The sequence below is a fragment of the Callospermophilus lateralis genome, chromosome 14, assembly GCF_048772815.1.
Source record: "Callospermophilus lateralis isolate mCalLat2 chromosome 14, mCalLat2.hap1, whole genome shotgun sequence".
NCBI classification, from domain to species: Eukaryota; Metazoa; Chordata; class Mammalia; order Rodentia; family Sciuridae; genus Callospermophilus; species Callospermophilus lateralis.
In genome coordinates this window covers 5,606,703-5,624,669 of record NC_135318.1, presented here as the reverse complement: position 1 = coordinate 5,624,669, position 17,967 = coordinate 5,606,703, and the positions used below count along the sequence as shown (strand labels likewise).

At 41.9% G+C, this 17,967-nt stretch overlaps 1 protein-coding gene across 2 annotated transcripts in view; it reads left to right on the top strand.

The window, feature by feature from the left end:
- Mboat2 (membrane bound glycerophospholipid O-acyltransferase 2) overlaps window positions 1–17,967 on the top strand; it is a 133,886-nt gene that overhangs the window by 36,408 nt on the left and 79,511 nt on the right. For both annotated transcript variants that reach the window (XM_076833190.2, XM_076833189.2), the window contains exons 2-3: window positions 10,814–10,959; window positions 16,683–16,760. In XM_076833190.2, the coding sequence (XP_076689305.1) occupies window positions 10,814–10,959; window positions 16,683–16,760 (224 nt within the window). The remainder of the gene's footprint in view (window positions 1–10,813; window positions 10,960–16,682; window positions 16,761–17,967) is intronic.

Below are 17,967 nucleotides of genomic sequence, written 5' to 3'. Positions count from 1 at the left end.
TGGTGGCAGGTCACCTAGATGCTGTGGAGGGGAAGTCTGCAGTGCGGTGTGACCCTAGAGAGGGCACTTGTCTTGGTTTGGCTAGGCAGAGAAGCCAGGTGAATGGCAAGGAGACTTCTCAGAGGAAGTGTCACTGGAGCTGACCACTAGGCCTCAGAAATGACAACTAGACATTTTAGTGGTTACTAATATCGGTTGCTTAGCGGGAGATCAGAGAACACAAAAACAGAGAAACTGCCATTGACTGTAGTGTTGCAGTGTGAATGTCTTTGGCAAGAGCAGTCAGTGAGGTCATCAGGCAGAAGCCAGAGTGGGTGTGGGGGAAAGGTGACAAAGTGGCTGGTTCTCACTGAGTCCCTGCTTGTGGCATCAGTGGGAAGTACATATAGAAACATGTTTAAGAGACTCTGGAGACAGCTCCTGCTGGTGTGTTTGAAGCCAAAGGCTAGAGAAAGATGGCACTGTGGTCCTCGCAGGTGGCAGAAGTGGGGTTCTAAGCCCAGGTGGGGGGAGCAGTGGTGGCCGCTGAGGCCTGCCAGGAACACTCCTAAGTGTGCTGGCTTCCAGTATGGAGCAGACTGACTTCTGGAGTGGCAGAAGGGTGACCATCGTCCACAGCACTCTCTGAGGGCCCTTCTGAAGGGACCTGGTGCTGGACTGTGTGATCTTGATTTTAAGATTTTGTGTGTTTAAACCTACATAATGAACTTGTTAATACTGATTGATTCTCAGTGCTACGAATTGCCTTCCTAACTTGCATATATAAAACAACATTTAGAATTTATATCTCAGGGCAGACTCAGGAGTATTTAGGCAGCAGGTACAGTTTTCATGTTACTTTTTTTTATTGTGAACATGATACAATAGAGGAAAGATATAAAACATGAATAAAGAATGCAGGCTGCCAAAACAAAAGTCTGTTTTTGCATGATGTCCTGGGCCATGGCTCAGTCCCATTTCCCAGCTTGCCTCCCATTTTGGTGGGGTGTTTACTCACTTTGCCTGTGAATGTAAGGAGTGACATGTGACAGCTAGCGACCTGTGTCCTGTGTTTAGACTTGAGCTCTTTAGAGACAAGTGCCTCTTTCTGTGCTCTCATGCTCCCCATTCGATGACTAGGTGCAGCAGTGACGGGGGAACCAGGACCTCTGAACCCCTGAGCCAGCAAGGCAGAGCAGGAGGTCTGCTTTGGACTGCTGTGGGACCTTCTGCTTTGTTAGAGCTGTTTATTACAGCACCTCGTGTTACCATAACTAATAGTGAAGTCTAACAAACTAAGAAATCAATATCCGTGTAACTACCTACCTTGGGCCAAAAATAAAGCATTACCAGCCCACGAAAGTCTCTGTATGTCTCTCCCTTTTGTAACTTATTTCCCGCTCTGTAGATGATGGCTTTGGTGACTTCAGTGATAATCATTTACGTGTTCTTCTTTATAGTTCTATCGCTTATATAGGCATTCCCAGACAATATGATTTATTGCTTGCTTTTTGAAACTTTATGAAATATGTTCATATCTTGTATGTATTCTTTTGAATGGATTTAGAGATGTGTTACCTTGTTCATTCAACATTGAAGTCAATGCATACTATTGTAAGAAGCGACAGTTCCTTCACGTTCATTGTTTGCCTAGTTTCCCATTGTTTTAATATGCAACAGTATATTTAGCCATTTTGCTGTTAGTGGTTTTTTCCTTGCATTTGGCTGTTATGAACAACATTGTACTTGAACATTCTTGTACGTGTGTCTCCTGGTCCCTGAGTGTTTGGCCACAGCTGTGTCTTCCATCCTGTGAGGAAAACCAGGCTGCTCTCTGCAGCAGTCATCGGCTGCGCAGGAGGAGTTCCATTACTCTGCATTCATCTGCCCTTGATGATGTCAGACTTTAAAATTTTAGCAAGCCGCTGGGTGTATAGTAGTTTTGTTTGACTTTAGTTTGTATTCTAAAATTTTAAAAAGTGGTTCTTTCCTTTACCTTTGGGGCCCTATCATCTCTGCTTGGCTTTGGTATTGGTTTGTGGCAGATGATGTTGTTGGATGAAACCTTTGTTTTCCAAAAACTACATGGGTTTGGCCTGGGGAAGTAAGGGAAAAAAAATAAAGAATTCAAGGTTGCATTTCAAAAATGAGGAAAGATTCTGGGGCTGGTATTTCTAACTAGCTGTCCAGGTGGTTAAGATGCAGTCAGACTTTGGCAGGCAGAATTCCATGGTGCCAGGAAGCAGAAGGGTGTTCTAGGTATCTTGGGCTTCTGGCTGTTTGGCTTATTCTTCTCCACGCTCCTTTCTATCTGAGTGGGGTCTCAACTGCCATTCATCTTAGGAGAGATGGACTGAGAATGAAAGCATGTTATCTAGAATTCATGTGTAGTGGTAGAAAATTAGCACTAAAATATATTTTGTATTCCATCAACAGAGATGTGGATGTAACAGATTTTGTTGGTTGCTTTTATTGATTTGTCATGGATTATAATCATTTTGAGCTGTCTTGAAATTAAAGTTTTTTTTTTTTTTCCCTAAAGGTATTTTAAATCAGTTCTTGGCATATTGTTAAGTGTTTTATACGGAAAGGTAATTAACAAATTTGTTTGGCATGTGTGTCAGTTTAAGTATTTTTCATAAAAGGAAGAAAAAAGTTTTTTTTACCTTTTGAAATAAAGTAGTCAAAATATAATGGTTTATCCATTAGAAGTATAATGAACTACAAATGCTGATCATACATATAATTTTAAACGTTGTTGTACACACATCAAAAGTAAAAAGAAACAAGCAAAATTAATGTTTATAATGTGTTTTATTAACGTATAAAATATTACTTTTACATGTAATAAATGTGAAGTTATTAATGAGATGCTTTACATTCTTTTGTTTTTCATACTACATTTCCAAAGTCTTGTGTACACTGGCACTTGAACACATCTCTTTTTAAAATATCCACAGACAAGTGCTCTTGGTCACATGTGGCTGATGGCTGTTAATGAACAGTGCAGATCCATTAGCAAATCGCACAGGTATAAATGCATGGTTTGATTTGCATTTTGAATACCCCAGAACCTTCTGTGTGTTCTAGTAAGGGAGAGGAGATGTAAAGCAGAGAAAATGCAGTCTGTTGTGCAGACAGAATATGAATATGTGAAATTTTCACATTTCTTTAGTCACATATTATAGTCTAGACACCCTTAGTAAAATGAGAAAATGGTAAGATCAGGTTTAACTTTGGGACTAAAAAGAAAAAAACACAAGATGAGAGCCTGGAGGGCAAGGTTCTGATCCGATCCTGCTGTGCTTGCTCTTTGCTCTTACGTGGAGATGATTTTGACGTCAATGAGCACCAAGGATAACAGGTTTAGGAATAGAATATGGTGTATTACTGAGAATTATAAGACCCCTTAGTACTGGGAGCACTAAGGTTCTGGGTTTAAATAGGAATCAGATTGGTGTCTTAGTGTTGAAAGTGGGGATTGCAGAATTCCTGTTTTCTCTTACTGATTTAATCACATTTGAGCCATTTTCTGGTTTTTAAAAAACCTATGTGGATATGTGTTCAGATATTCTTGTTTTACAGTTGTGTGTGTGGTGCCAACAGCAAAAGCACAGCTCTGAGAGGAAGTGGCTGTTGGAAGAGACACTGTAAAGAAGGTGAAAGGCAACTGGGGGCTGTGACAGATACTCTCTGCAGCTCAGTTTCTAGATTTTTCTTTCTTTTTGGTGGGGAGCAACACTGGAGATTGAGCCCAGGGATGTGCCACCACGGAGCTACCTCCGCAGTCTTTTTTTAAGTTTTTGTTTTGAGACAATGTCTTCCTTAGTTGTCCAGACTGGACTTGAACTTGCTATCTGCCTGTCTCAGCCTCCTCCTAAGTTGCTGCTGTTATAGGCAGACACCATTGTGCTTGGCTTGGATAAATATTCTTTTTTTTTCTTTTGGTGGTGCTGGTAATCGAACCCAGAGTATTGCTCACGCTAGGCAAATACTCTCCCACTGAGCTACTTTCCTCAGCCTGAAATAATGTTCTGTTAAAAAAAAAAAACCTGAAAAATTCAACATAGTAGAAAAATAGGCAGAGGAAGCTAAACATCTAATAAACATGAAAAATGCCTGGCTCTAGTAATCAGGGAAATTCAAATTAAAAAACAGTGAGACAACATTTTATATTCATTAGCTTGGCAAAAATCAAAAGTCTTGACAGTGCCACCTGTTATCAAGAATATGTGGTAGTGAACAAAGGAGTCCCAGTTTTGCAACATCTAGTCTCTAGATGTTAAAGAGTTTGCTAGTGTCATCATGATGAAGTAGCTAGTAAAATTAGCACGTTTTATACACTTTTTGTTGGAATTTGAAGGAAAGCTTGTCCTCTATAAACGACTTTTGGATATGAATTTGTTCAGTCATCTCTAGGGATTGCATATGCTTTCTATTGTTCACAGAAGTGAAGGCAGGAAGAAGGAAGTGAGGAGGGAAAGGTTCAAGGCCACGCTGACCCATAGTAGGAGGTAGCTGGGAGCACCACCGTGGCCATGTGTGAGTTTTCTACTAGGGCTATCACACAGCAGGCTTATTCTCATGCAAAATGTCCATTTCTTCTAGATATTTAGAAGTACTTAATATATTTAAAAGTAGAAGTAGTAGAATAAAACTTTTATATGTAGCTCTAAAAAAAAAAAAAAAATAGGGACCAGTTGAACTCATACTGCTGTGGGACTGTAAACAGGCCCCTGGAAGTCTTCCTTCTGGTCAGACACACGCTGTAGCCACCTGTGCCAGCATGGATGATTAGCAGCAATGTTCAATTGTAAGAGTTTATGGTTAGATTTTCACCATTTTTATAAAGTTAATCTTTCAAAGCAATCCAGTAAGTAAATTATATAGGTGGTGAGAGTGGAAATGTACAGGAAGCTACTAGCCCTCTTAAGGCTGGCAAGTACTTTTGTAGGCGGGGAGTGGAGAGGACAGGGTCAGAAAGAAGGGCTTTGCACCAGAGGCTTCGCTGTTCAGAAATGTGGGGAACCCTGGGCTGTTTCCAGTTTGCGTCTTTCTTCATTACCTCCCTCCTATAGGAACCGTCTCTGTTGGCTTGCTATCCAATTTTCCTGGGTCTGAGCATGTGGAAGCAGAGTAACCTGTGGTTGGTGACATGGACTCTTGAGTAGGGATGTGCCTGGTTGTGGATTATGTGCTCATTCCTGTGGTTGAGCATGTTGCACACGCCTGGCACACACTAGGACGTGCTGAGCACCTACCATGAATGAGGGTGGTGTGTATTAATGTCTAGCATGTGGTCAGTGCACAGGAAGCTGCCAGTGAGTACAGATGAATGCATATTGAATGAACGGGTGTTCATAGATGGGATTTCCCTTCTGTCTTACAACTCACACTTCATTTACTAATATGCTTGCCGATCTTACCTGTTAGAGCGGACAGATCCATATACTTCCCTTTACCATATTTAACAATCTTGTTTAATTGGTAATATCTGTGACTTACATGTTAATTTCTTTTTCCACATGATGTATTTTTTCTTTTGACTTTTTGAAGTTCTTTCTACATGTTTTAAATATGCTTTATTATGTGTTTCATGGGGGTATGTGTATATTTTTCTTTGACATTGTTTTAGTTATATATCAAGTCAGGAAAAACTAGCTAGGTTATGCTGCACTAGCAGACCTCACCAGCTTAAAACACCAAGTCTGTCTTGCTCTTTGTGTAATCATGGGCGGATGGAGGAACCTGCTTTGCTCTCATTTCTGGAACATTGACTACAGAAAGATGGTCCTGAAGATTTCTTTTCTGGCAGTTGAGAGTTCTGGTCCATGCATCATCTTAGCCAGCAGATCCCCAGTGGAGGTGAAGTGCAGTGCCTCTTGGTGGTTAATGCACACGTCCTTAGTTAGGGTTGAAAAAGAACATTTCTTAGATCTAAATGAGACATTGACATTTTTAAATTTGCATGCCTTTTTGCCAAATTTGCTTTTGGTAGTTCATAATTTTCTCATGGCTATGTAAAAGTTTTCAGTATATTAAATAAATGTCATGTTTTGAGATATTTTCCCCCACTTTTTGTTTTTTTCTTTTTTTTCTTTGCATTTTCCCGTATGTAGTTAAAAAATCTTTGTATATTCAAAATCTACCGGTCTTTTTTATGTCTGTTTTTTTTTCCTTGGGAAAAGCTTTCAAATTTCCTCTTAAGGAATCTCTTAAACTTTCAAATTTATTTTGATTTATTATTAAATTCTTTGAATGTCTTTAAAAGATAATCTTGTTGCTATTACTTTGAAGTTTTATGAGCCACTAAGTGCTAAGGTGGCTTTCAAACTCCGTGTCAGACACTAACTTACGTGTTAAATTGAACCCAGTCCCTCAGTGTTGAAAAAAATACTTCCCTTACACTATGTAGAAAAAACACCCCTCTGTCCTATCTAAACCATGGCTTTTCTAAATATTTTTAGATGCAGGTTTTTTTTTAAATTTTGTTTTGTTTTTTAAACAAAAATTTCTTTTGTAAGAAACAGATGTGTTATAAATAAGTCTTCAAAAGGATTCAGTTTTTCTCTGTTGCCTTCTCTCTCCTTTGCCTGTGCTGTCCACCTTTGCCTCCCACTCCCGCATTACTGAATGCAGTTTGAAGGCTCATTACTTCAGGGGTTAGGTCATTTCAATACGATAAGACGTGCCTCAGTACTGGGGAGGAGGATTCCAGAATCCCCCTCACATACCAAAATTCATGGCTGTCAAGTCTCCTATTTAAAATGGTGCAGTATTGAATGTGACTTCCTGTATACTTAGCTCATCTCTGGATGATTTACAATCTTAATACAATGTAAATAGTTGTTATACTGCAGTGCTTAGAGAATAATGACAAGAAGAACAGTCTGTGAGTGGTCAGTACACACACACACACACACACACACTTTCCACCCATGGTTAGTTGAATCTGGTGATTGTGGAACCTGCAGGTATGGAGGCATGTCTGTATTTTCAATAAAATAGTTTTTGAAAGAAGAACATAAAATCTTTTTAGTTTACTTCTTTCCACCTGGAAGAAAACTTATATAGAAAGATAACTGTAACAGGCCAAAACAAGTGTACAGTAATTCCACACAGCATATTTTTGATCATGTTTATTAGCTATGTGAAATGGCCTTTTGTGGGTTTTTTGGAAACAGAACAGCCATACCTAATAGATAGCATGTCTTTCAGAATCTTGCCTGTAGCAATTGAGTGTGATCTTCAGACCACCTCTGGAAGCAGAGACTGGGACAGCACAGGCTCAGTCAGACTTGGGCTTAAGTCTTCCTTTATGTGACCTTGGGCTTGGTGCTTAGTTGGTTGAGTGACTTGGGGTGAGAGCTCCCCGTTCTTGGGACTGGATGATGGAGTTAGTGTGAGGAGCACAGTGCGTGGTGGGTAGCGTGCGACCTGCAGCCCTGGGGTCCTGAAGGAGGACCTGTTGGAGGCGCGTGCCTACCTGCACTCTTGCTCTTTCTCTCTCCTCAGGATTCATTTGCCTTTCCAGCCCCACCTGATCTCAGCGACTAAGACAGATAGGATTTCTGTGTGGGGAAGTTTTACATTTAAGAACTTTCAGAGGAGTTATTGGAATTTTGGGTGTGTACGTCTTCTAGTCTTTCCTAGCCAAGTAACAGATAATCTGGACTTTTCCATCTGGCTGTCCTGCACATCTTGATATGAATGATGCTGCTCCCCCTCCTTAGAGTTTTACCACCGACGACTGTCCCAATCTTATTCTTCACTGGCAGTTACAAGGCCTGTGGGCCAGGGTTGCCTTCGGGAAGCCTCCCCTCTGCAGGGGGGTGGGGGCTGCCCTTTCCCTGGGTTTTCTAGGCCTTAGCACTGGATTCCTGCTCCAGCTCTGGACTGGGACTGTTCCTCATCTTTCTTGAGCAGGACCACATTCTGTGCATCTTCCTGTCTCCCGCATGGTTACCTGGGCAGTGGTGGGTATATGTATGAATTCTTAGTCAGACTCCCTCCACACTGGGACTTAAATCTTCTCATCTATAAGATATGGCTCTGGGGAATTGTCAGCTACTCTCACCACGATCACCAGTGGTGGCCAGATCAGGAGGCTCCTTTGGACTTTTGACACTTGGCAGTGACCATGGCTGCATGAGCATTTGCCCCCACCCCAGGACTATTCATTCTTACACTTCTGCTTGCTCCTCTGTTGCTCTTGGTGCTTGGCCTTGGGTGTGAGCTTTGCAGGTCTCTGGGATTTTGCCTAATGTTTCCTGTCATGCTGAGCTGTGTTTGCAGTGTGCCAGCTTGTCCCCTAGGCACTGCCAAGCCAAGAACAGCTAAGATAGAGTCCATTTCCCCTAAACTGCCCTTGCTGCCCACCTTCTCCCCAGCGTCCATCAGCTGTGAGCTGCCTTTTCCACGCTCTCGTCCCTGACTAGCTACCCACGCTGACCCTCTTCTTTAGCTCACTTCTCTCCCAGCAAGTCTAGGCCTCTGTCCTCCGGGCATTGGAGCAGTGGCCTCCTACAGTGTTTCTACACGCACTTTGTTCTTTTCCATCCTACACAGAATCACATTTTCTTAAAAGAAAAAAATTTGTCAGTGGTTTTTCATTGCTATATTTTATGGCCCCTCCCTCCCTCTCATCTCCATCCCCTGTTCATTTCTCTCCTGCACTTTTTTTTTTCTTTTTTCTTTTTTTTTTTCTTGTGGTGCTGGGGTTGAACCCAGAGCCTGTGCATGCGAGAGAGCACTCTACCAACTGAGCTGCATCCCCCGCCCTTCATTTGCACTTTTAATCACTGAGTGCTTCCTTAATGTTGTAGGGTTTTCCCCCTTTTTCTTACTGTCCAGCATGATGGTTCTCATGCCTTGAGGATTGTAAGAATGTGTGCACGGGTGTGTGTTAACAAAGACATTCGGGCACCAAAGATTTTGATTAGAGTAAGATCTGATCTCCTTTTCTTGATCTAAAAAGACGACAGTTTGAAAATAGATGGTCACAAAGATTCTATAAAATCCGTCCAATATGTCATTAGTTCTAAAATGTTTCTGTAGTAATCATATTTTTTTTTGAGTGTGTGTGGTAGTAGCAATTGAATGGGGTGAGGGGGGGCAGCTGAGACTGTGCTACATCCCCATCCCTTCTTAAATTTTGAGGCAGGGTCCCTCTGAGTTGTAGAGGCTGGCCTTGTACTTGTGATCCTCCTGCTTCAGCCTCCCCTGTTACTGGGACGACAGCCACGCCCAGCTTCACACTTTTTGTTTGTTTCTTTGTTTTTAATATTTTTAGTTGTAGATGGACACAATGCCTGCATTTATTTATTTATTTATTTATTGTTATGTGGTGCTGAGGATGGAACCTAGCTCCTCACATGTGCTAGGCAAGTGCTCTACGACTGAGCCACCACCCATCCCCCACACTTTGTTTTAAATTATATTAATATACAAATATGGGAAGAGAGAGAAGGCTGAGGGAGAAGGAGGGAGGTTCCTCAAACATAGGGATTTAGAACTCCCTACTGCTGTGGCCCAGCATTTCCACCTGCTTGGTGACATTCACCCTCAGGCTTCTCCTTTATGATGTCCTTAAACCACTATCTGCAAACTTTTTAAAGAGGCTGTCTAATACTGATTGAAATCCTGTGCATATGTTTCCTTTTTATATTAGATACCAGAATTACCCTGGGCGGGTGCTGGGCCCGGACATTGTACGTGTCCTGTGGCTGCCCCTTGGGCATGCACGGCGAGGGACTGTAAAAAGCTATGGAAGTGCGAACAGTTTTTAATATCAAGAATACTGACTTTTCTGATGTATTTTACTTTGGGTTTGATTTTTTTTTTTTTTTTTTTTTTAGAGAGAGAGAGAGAGAGAGAGAATGAATTTTAGTATTTTTATTTTTTAGTTTTCGGCGGACACAACAACTTTGTTTGTATGTGGTGCTGAGGTTCGAACCCGGGCCGCACGCATGCCAGGCGAGCGCGCTACCACTTGAGCCACATCCCCAACCCCTGGGTTTGATTTTTTAAAATGTTGTTGCAACCCTTTAGGAGCATAAGCGCTGCAGCCTGTCCGGGACATTGGGCTCAGGCAGGTGTGTCGGAGAGCTGTGCCTCTCAGGGGGGGCGACGTGGTGTCTGGTGCTCACAGATTGAGGGACACAGCTTCCCGGACATTCTGTGAGAATGTGCCTTGAAAGAAAGAAATGGTGGGTTTCCTTGAGGCACCACATGCCCGTGAAGACCATGTTCGGAGCCCTTCTGTGGAGCTCTGGGAGAGAGCAGCCAAGGCCCCAGGGCCTTCGCCTCTCCCGGGGGTTTTGTGGTTGCTGGCCATTGTGAGGCCATCTGGAGGTGCTGCTGGGGACTTGGGGAGGTGTTTCCCTGTGGCTTTCTGAAGGCCGCAGGTCTGTTGTCAGTCCACTTACTGTCCCTGAGACTAAGCCGCCAGGGCCCTTGGTTGGCAGGCGTGGCGTTTAGACTGCGCAGGCCCCACTCCCACTGCCAGGGATGCCCTGGAGCAGTGTGGAGGCCAGCTCCTCTTCCCCCAGGAGAGTTAGTGCAGGGCTCCAACGCCTGGGCTGCCTCTGCCACACAGGTGCCTTCCAGACTCCCTGACCTGGGCCCATCTGACTGTGCCAGGTGCAGTGCGCCCAGAGGGTGTCGAAGCTTGAGGTTCCTCCCTGGGCAGGCTGGATTTTTGTTTGTTTGTTTTTTAAACTGGAAACTCTTAATTTTATGTAACCATGATGTTTTTGTCCTGAGAATTTAAATGTACCATAAAATGAAAAATTCAAGTCTGTTGCTAATGCAAAATTTTGATTTTTCTTTACAGGTCAACTTTGTAGTGTGCCAACTCTTTGCCTTGTTAGCAGCCATTTGGTTTCGAACTTATCTACATTCAAGCAAAACTAGCTCTTTTATAAGACATATAGTTGCTACCCTTTTGGGCCTTTATCTTGCACTTTTTTGCTTTGGATGGTAAGTATTATTTTGATCACGTTTAAATGAAGACTATTTGGATATATTTGAGAATTGAGCTACTGAAGATACATTTAAGGGTTTTATTTTATTTTTAAAGGGTTTTATTTTATTTTTAAAGATACATTTAAGGGTTTTATTTTACTTTTATTTGCTTATAACGTTTTCTCTCAAGACTTAAAATTTTTATTTTTAATAGCAGAACAAAGAGTGGGGAATGGGTTCTCACTCTTTGGTTGGTGTTAGAGAGGAATTTACTAAATTGTAACTTATGAAAAAGGACAGATATAAAAAGACATTTTCATCTGGCTGGGTAGTTCTTTGCAGCACTTTGCAAATCTTTTATGCCAAGACAGAACATTTTAAATGGCTGTGGTGCTGGTGATGGTTTTCTTTCCCTCCCTCCTCCCTCCCTCCCCCCCCCCTCTCTTTCTTTCTAGTGGCTTCTAAGAGTCTGGTAATGTCCGTATTGAGAGAGCTCTCTTACCATTGTTTAGGTTCTACCGTTGGCAAAAAGAGTGTGCTCTTGGTGAAGAAAAGTTATTTATGATGGAGAGCTTTAATTGTGTCCTTCGTGTGGGCCTGGGTAGTCCTTCAGTGAGCCCCTTCTCTATCGTGGGCTACCTGAGAGCCTTCATCCAGAACAGCGCCTCCTGGGTGCCAGGGAGAGCATCTTAACCAGGTGGACTCTTGGTGAAGGGCTGCTTGGTGCCTCCCTCTGGTGTCCTTTCTAGGACTCTTACCTTGTGTGTCGCTTGCTGATTGCTCACCACTCCAGGAGGATGCCAGGCTGCTTGAGAGCAGAGTGTGGAGAGGTGGAAGTGCACCCGCGTGGTCTGTCCCAGCCACTTGCCCCCCGCGGGGTGTGGCACCTGCAATCTGATGACACTTCTGTTTGTTCTGGGATGATGTAGCATTTTGGAGTGTGTTGGTATTTCTTAGTCTAATTTTTGCCTCTGGCAATTGCAGGTGTTTCCTAGAAACTCATGAAAAGTCACTGAGGAATAATTTATTGTGTTCCTGCCTGCATGGCCCTGTGGCCAGCCTTGAGTCAGGGTGCTGTCTTGGGCATGCATGTGTGCAGGAGGAGGTGTGAGTTGATCTCCGAGGTGGATCCAAACATGGTCTTTTCCTTCCTTGATGACATCCGATTTGTGTCATCAAAGTTTTCTTGGGTAGAAACCAAGGCTTCTGGTAAATCATGCAATGGGGGAAAAATATAAACATTAATGTGTTTATATTTATTTATGTTTATTTATAAACACCCATTTAAAAAACTTTTTATTATGAAAAATTTTAAACACAGGAGTACACACTCTCAGGTGCCCATTACCAGCTTCAACAGGTATCAAACCCTACCATTTTTACTTATCCCAGTTTATTTTTCTAGAGTGAAGTACATTTCTGCCTATACATTTTACACATAAGTAACTTGGGTTTTCAATATGTACTTGTAGAATGTTCTCATGAGGGTTGGAGGAGGTTGGCCAGGGCATATCACTCAATTTGTGGCCTGTGGCAACAGTGGATGATGATGCTGGGACCTGTAACATAGAGGTAGGGCCGGCAGGTTTCTCTGCTTCACTGTTCTTTACTGAGGAAGCACTTCCTTGACATGTCAGCTGCCTTGGACGCTTTGTAACATGGTGGCACATGATACCTGGCTTTAATGTCAGATAATTGCAAGATTTTTTGGGGGGGGGGTACTGGGCATTGAACCCCTGGGGGCGCTCTACCACTGAGCTACATCCTGAACCCTTTTTAATTCTGAGACAGGGTCTTGCTAAGTTGCTGAAGTTGACTCAAATTTTCGATCCTCCTGTCTCATCCTCCTGAGTTGTTGGCATTTCAGGCAGGCACTGCCATGCCCAGCTATGTAATCTTAGTATTTCAAGTTATATGTGATAATGAGGATTTTTAAAAATTGAGTTTTCCTTTCTTAAAGGAGAAATCCATTTTGCCCTCCTTCCTTTGGGTAGAGAGGTGTTGATGCCTCTGCATCATGTGTAAGATCACTCTTTGCTAGTTGAATTTAGCTAGTGAGAAGTGAAATATTTTTCTCATTTACATTTTAGCACTTTGTTTTTCAGACTTAAAGGTTCTGCTACTGGTTTTTACAACTTCCTTTTGGAAGGACATACATTTGTACTCTGTAATAATTGATTATTTTACCTCTTATGCTTGTTCTCAGTATTTCTTAAACTATCATCTGTAAGGTTTGTTTTTTTAAACTGAAAGTTAGTTAATAGTTAAAATCATTTAAATACCTTTGATGACTGTATAGGGTAATGAAATGAAGCTTAGACTTTGAAGTCAGATAGACTCGATGGGGACTGGGGCCTTGCCTGTAGCGGTCTGACTGTGGACTTGTTATTTGACCCCTGTTAGCTTCACTTGCTTCTGTGTAAAGTGCAGTCAGTGCTTATTCTGAGCACTAAAAGCCAAGGTGCTACAGCAGGGGCCATTACTCAAGGTCCTTAGGTGTCATAGGTTGAGTGTCCCTTATCAGAAACGCTTGGGACCAAAAGTGTTTCTGGTTCCATAGTTTTTGGAATATTTGTGTAGCCTTCAGTAGTTGAGCATCTCCGATCTACAAACCTGTCCTGGAATGCTCTGGAGGCAAGCCGTTGGGAGTGAATTGGTAGATTACAAATGAGCAAGCTGGGTTCCTGTCACCTAGTTGGTGATCCAGATTGGAAATTTTTGTGCTTATCCAATTTCTTTGTTAGTGTTTATCATACAGTATTGAAGTAGTGTTCTTGTTTTATTTGTGTGTTTCTCTCTAGATTGGAAGCTCTCTGAGGCCAGAAATGGTGTCATCTATTCTTATATTTCCAGTGTCTACCACAGTGGTTTTCAGAAAATGACAATTCAGGGGACGGGGGTTATAGCACAGTGGTGGAGTGCTTACCCAAAAACCTGGAGACCCTGGGTTTAATCGCCAACACTTCAAAATAATAATAATAATAGGGGCTGGGGATGTGGCTCAAGCGGTAGCGCGCTCCCCTGGCATGCGTGCGGCCCGGGTTCGATCCTCAGCACCACATACAAACAAAGATGTTGTGTCCGCCGAGAACTGAAAAATAAATTAAAAAAAGAAAAATAATAGTAAAATTCAATAAGTAGTTGAAAAAATCAAATGTTTTCAGCCTTTTTAAAACTTGTGCTCTATTAAATAAATTTATGTCTATCTTTAGTGTGATTTGAAATTCAAAATAAATAACATGTGTTAGTTAAAAACAAATTAAGGCTAGCTGGGTGTGGTGGTGCATGCCTGTAATCCCAACTGGAGGCCGAGATAGGAGGATCACAAGTTCAAAGCCAGCCTCAGCAACGGTGAGGTGCTAAGCAACTGAATGAGACCCCGTCTCTAAATAAAAAATACAAAATAGGGCTGGGGATGTGGCTCAGTGGTTGAGTGCGCCTGAGTTCAATCCCTTGTACCAGAAAATAAAATAAAGTAAAAAATAAAATAAAAATAAAAATAGGGCTAAGCATGTGGCTCAGTGGTGGAGCTCTTGCCTAGCATGCATGAGGCCAGCATGGTTCCATCACCAGCACCTCTATCAATCAGCCAGTCAGTCAATAAAATACTAATACAAGTGAAGTAAAAAATAAATTAGAATTTGGGGAGAAAGCATTTATTTTCAAAGTGCTCACACAGCTGAAAAGATTATGATGCACATTCTACCTCAGCCTGCCCCTTGACAGTGGACAAGTTGGCCAGAGACAACACAAGTTTCCTTGTTGACTAGAATACCAGCTGGGTGTCAGACCTTAGTTTCCTTAACTCTGAAATTATGAGGGTTGGTTAGAGAGCATCTTAAAATTCTTTTTCTAGTTTTTTTTTTAGACAAGAAAACTAAAGAATTTCTTTAAAATTTTCTAATTTTTTTTACTAGTTGGGTGCTTTCCCTGCCATGTAACCCGGTCAGTGCTTTCCTTGTACTCGCTCAGTCCTGAAAGACCCAAGTGGCTGTTGTAGATCAGTTGCACCCATCTTCCTAATGAGGACAGGCGGAATCACTCAGGAAAGCACGAGGACGTCACAAGTGCAGTGACCATTCGAACAGCAGCTGGTGCTGGATGTGGAGGTGCTCTAGACAGCTGCCCACGCGTTGCACTGCACCCACAAGATTGCCAGGCATGTCGTCAGAATGGCGATGCCAGGAGAGTGGGCACCTGAAAGTGACAGTAGGCACCATAGTGCTGTTTGAGAAATAAAATCATTGGCTTCAGAGTTTTCATGTCTTGTATTCCAAGGAAATTTACTCATAGAAAAGTAAAACTTTCCCCAAAGAATACTACAGCTTATTTTCTTTTCTCTTGTTTAAGATAAGTATCTTTAATGAGCTGTACTCTTCAATTTTAAAAGCCCCTGAAAGAATCTAGCAGGCCCTTCAACATGTTCGCTCAAGTCTGTGAGTTGTTGTGCTGGCAATAAATAGGATGTGGGTGATTTTGAGAAGGGTGTGTGTTAATCATGCTTTTCTTTTAAGCCTCTTTATATTTGAATTTATATGGTCTTCAGCCATCTCCTAGCGCTCTGACCATGGCAGCACTGCAGGCCAGCATTGTGTCCTGTGTGTGAGAGACAGGAGCAGAGCGGCCTGCCTGGCCCAGTGGGCAAAGGGAGTTGCTCCTCTGTGCCTACCTTGGACCTTCTTCCTTACGTACGGAAAGTGTGTTCAAATATTTAAGTAACTTTTCTACATCAGTGGTGACAGTTATTTCATAATGATTAAGTTAAAAATGATTCTAATCATAGGTTTTAGACATTTATTAATACTTCAGTTGTACACAGTGATTTGAAATTTTTATCATGAATTATTGATGCCACCAAAGGAGAAAGATTGAAAGAGGGTGCACGCACATGCGTGACCTCAGTGATGGTGTGATGGATTTTAATCCCAGAGATCCTAATCCTATGTTGCCTGAATTTTGTGAAATGAATGGATAAATTCTCTCATTTGTTGATTTCTACATTAAGATATTAGAAAATGCTTCCATGTAAGCCAGAGTGTCTTGTAGATACATTACAGCAAATTATCAGATGACAAATGTATTCTAAATTTATTAGAATTGTTTTGTGAATAGATTTGGGCATACTCATTTTTTAGTAAGTGCTAATACTCAGTACTTTTTGTTTTTTTGTTTTTTTAAAGAAGGAGAGAGAGAGAGAGAATTTTAATGTTTATTTTTTAGTATTTGACGGACACAACATCTTTGTATGTGGTGCTGAGGATTGAACCTGGGCCGCACACATGCCAGGCGAGCGCGCTACCACTTGAGCCACATCCCCAGCCCCCTTTTTGTTGTTTTGTGAGTACAGTTGTTCAACAGAGAAAGGCAGAGTCAAGCTAGGGTTGGAGAAGGCAGCTTGGGAGCAGGAGATGTTGTGCAGGGCTTCCTTGAACGCTGCCCTTCACTCACTGGCTTGAGTAGGAGGAAGGCTGTGATCCTTGAGCCACAGACCACACCCTGCTTCCTGTTGCTGGGAGACATGGAATCCTGGGCCACTGAGTGTAGTGTTTAGGGGTTGGTTTCCAGCTTCTGGGGCTGAACATGGGACTACTTCTCCAGTGAATTTTTGGCTTTGTAGGTTTTATTCCTTATTTTTAAAATCTGGGAATGTTCTGGGTTCTGTGTAAGTATTTGTTAGCTTAAGTTATTTGAGCACAATGTCTGTGACTTCTTCTAACAGGACTCTTACTTTGTTACAGGTATGCCTTACATTTTCTTGTGCAAAGTGGGATTTCCTACTGCATCATGATCATAATAGGAGTGGAGAGCATGCACAAGTGAGTACTCAGATAATTTTATTTGTTATACTAAAAATAATTCTGAATCATGATTCCTTAAGGCAAAAACTGCCAAGTTGGTGCTACGCATCACTTCAAGTCACTTAGAGTGCAGCTGCTCACCTCAGCATGGCTGGCATGTTAGGGTGGCTAGTTCTTTGATGTTCAGGACTGACCTGTGCATTGAAGGACCTTTAGAAGATCTTGGCAGCACCCCCCAAGTGTGACAACCATGAGTCCAGATGTTTTCAGATGTCCTGTGGTGCCATATTGCCTCCACTAGTCGATAGGTGACAGCAGTGAAGTGGGGTGGAGTGAATGAATTGGAGAGAGACTTGGGTAAATTTAGAAGGGGTGGATGATTGATGGGTAGTGCGGGTAGAAAATAAGGAAGTCCCAGGTTCCATACTTTACTCGAAAGTGGGAGTCATTTTGAGGATATAGAGCATTTCAAGTGGGTATTTATTCAGCCCCTAAAACAATGTTTGGTGTATAGTAAACACTCAATAAGTATTTGTTGAGTAAATAATGTTGACTTTAAGTAACTGGAGACATGTAATGGCAGTTGGGTAGCTAGGTCTACACATATTGGGATCTGGATAGGAGGATTAGAGATATAAATTTGGAAATAGAGATATGTAAAAGGTACTTAATGTAAAACTCAGGGACAAAGCATACTAGCAGTTCCTGCTGGAGTGTTCCATAATACCTGACAAGTGATATATAACATTTGTCCATTATTTTTCAAAATTTGGAAACACAAATATCTGCAAGAGTTTTGCACAAGAAATCATCCCAGCAGCTTTTGATGAGTGCTTTTCTAAGTTTCACTTTATTTTGCATCTTGTGTGTTTACACTATTCATCACCGTTCTGTTGTGTTCTTCACCAATCAACGGTTAAAAGTTCTTGAAGTTTGAGTTAGGTTTTTTTTTTAATATTTATTTTTTAGTTGTAGTTGGACACATATCTTTATTTTATTCATTTATTTTTATGTGGTGCTTTTTTATAGGATCGAACCCAGGGTCTCGCACTTGCAAGGCTGAGCCACAATCCCAGCCCTTGAATTAGGTTTTTTTTTTTTTTTTTTAAAGAGAGAGAGAGAGAGAGAGAATATTTTTAATATTTATTTATTTCTTAGTTCTCGGCGGACACAACATCTTTGTTTGTATGTGGTGCTGAGGATCGAACCCGGGCTGCACGCGTGC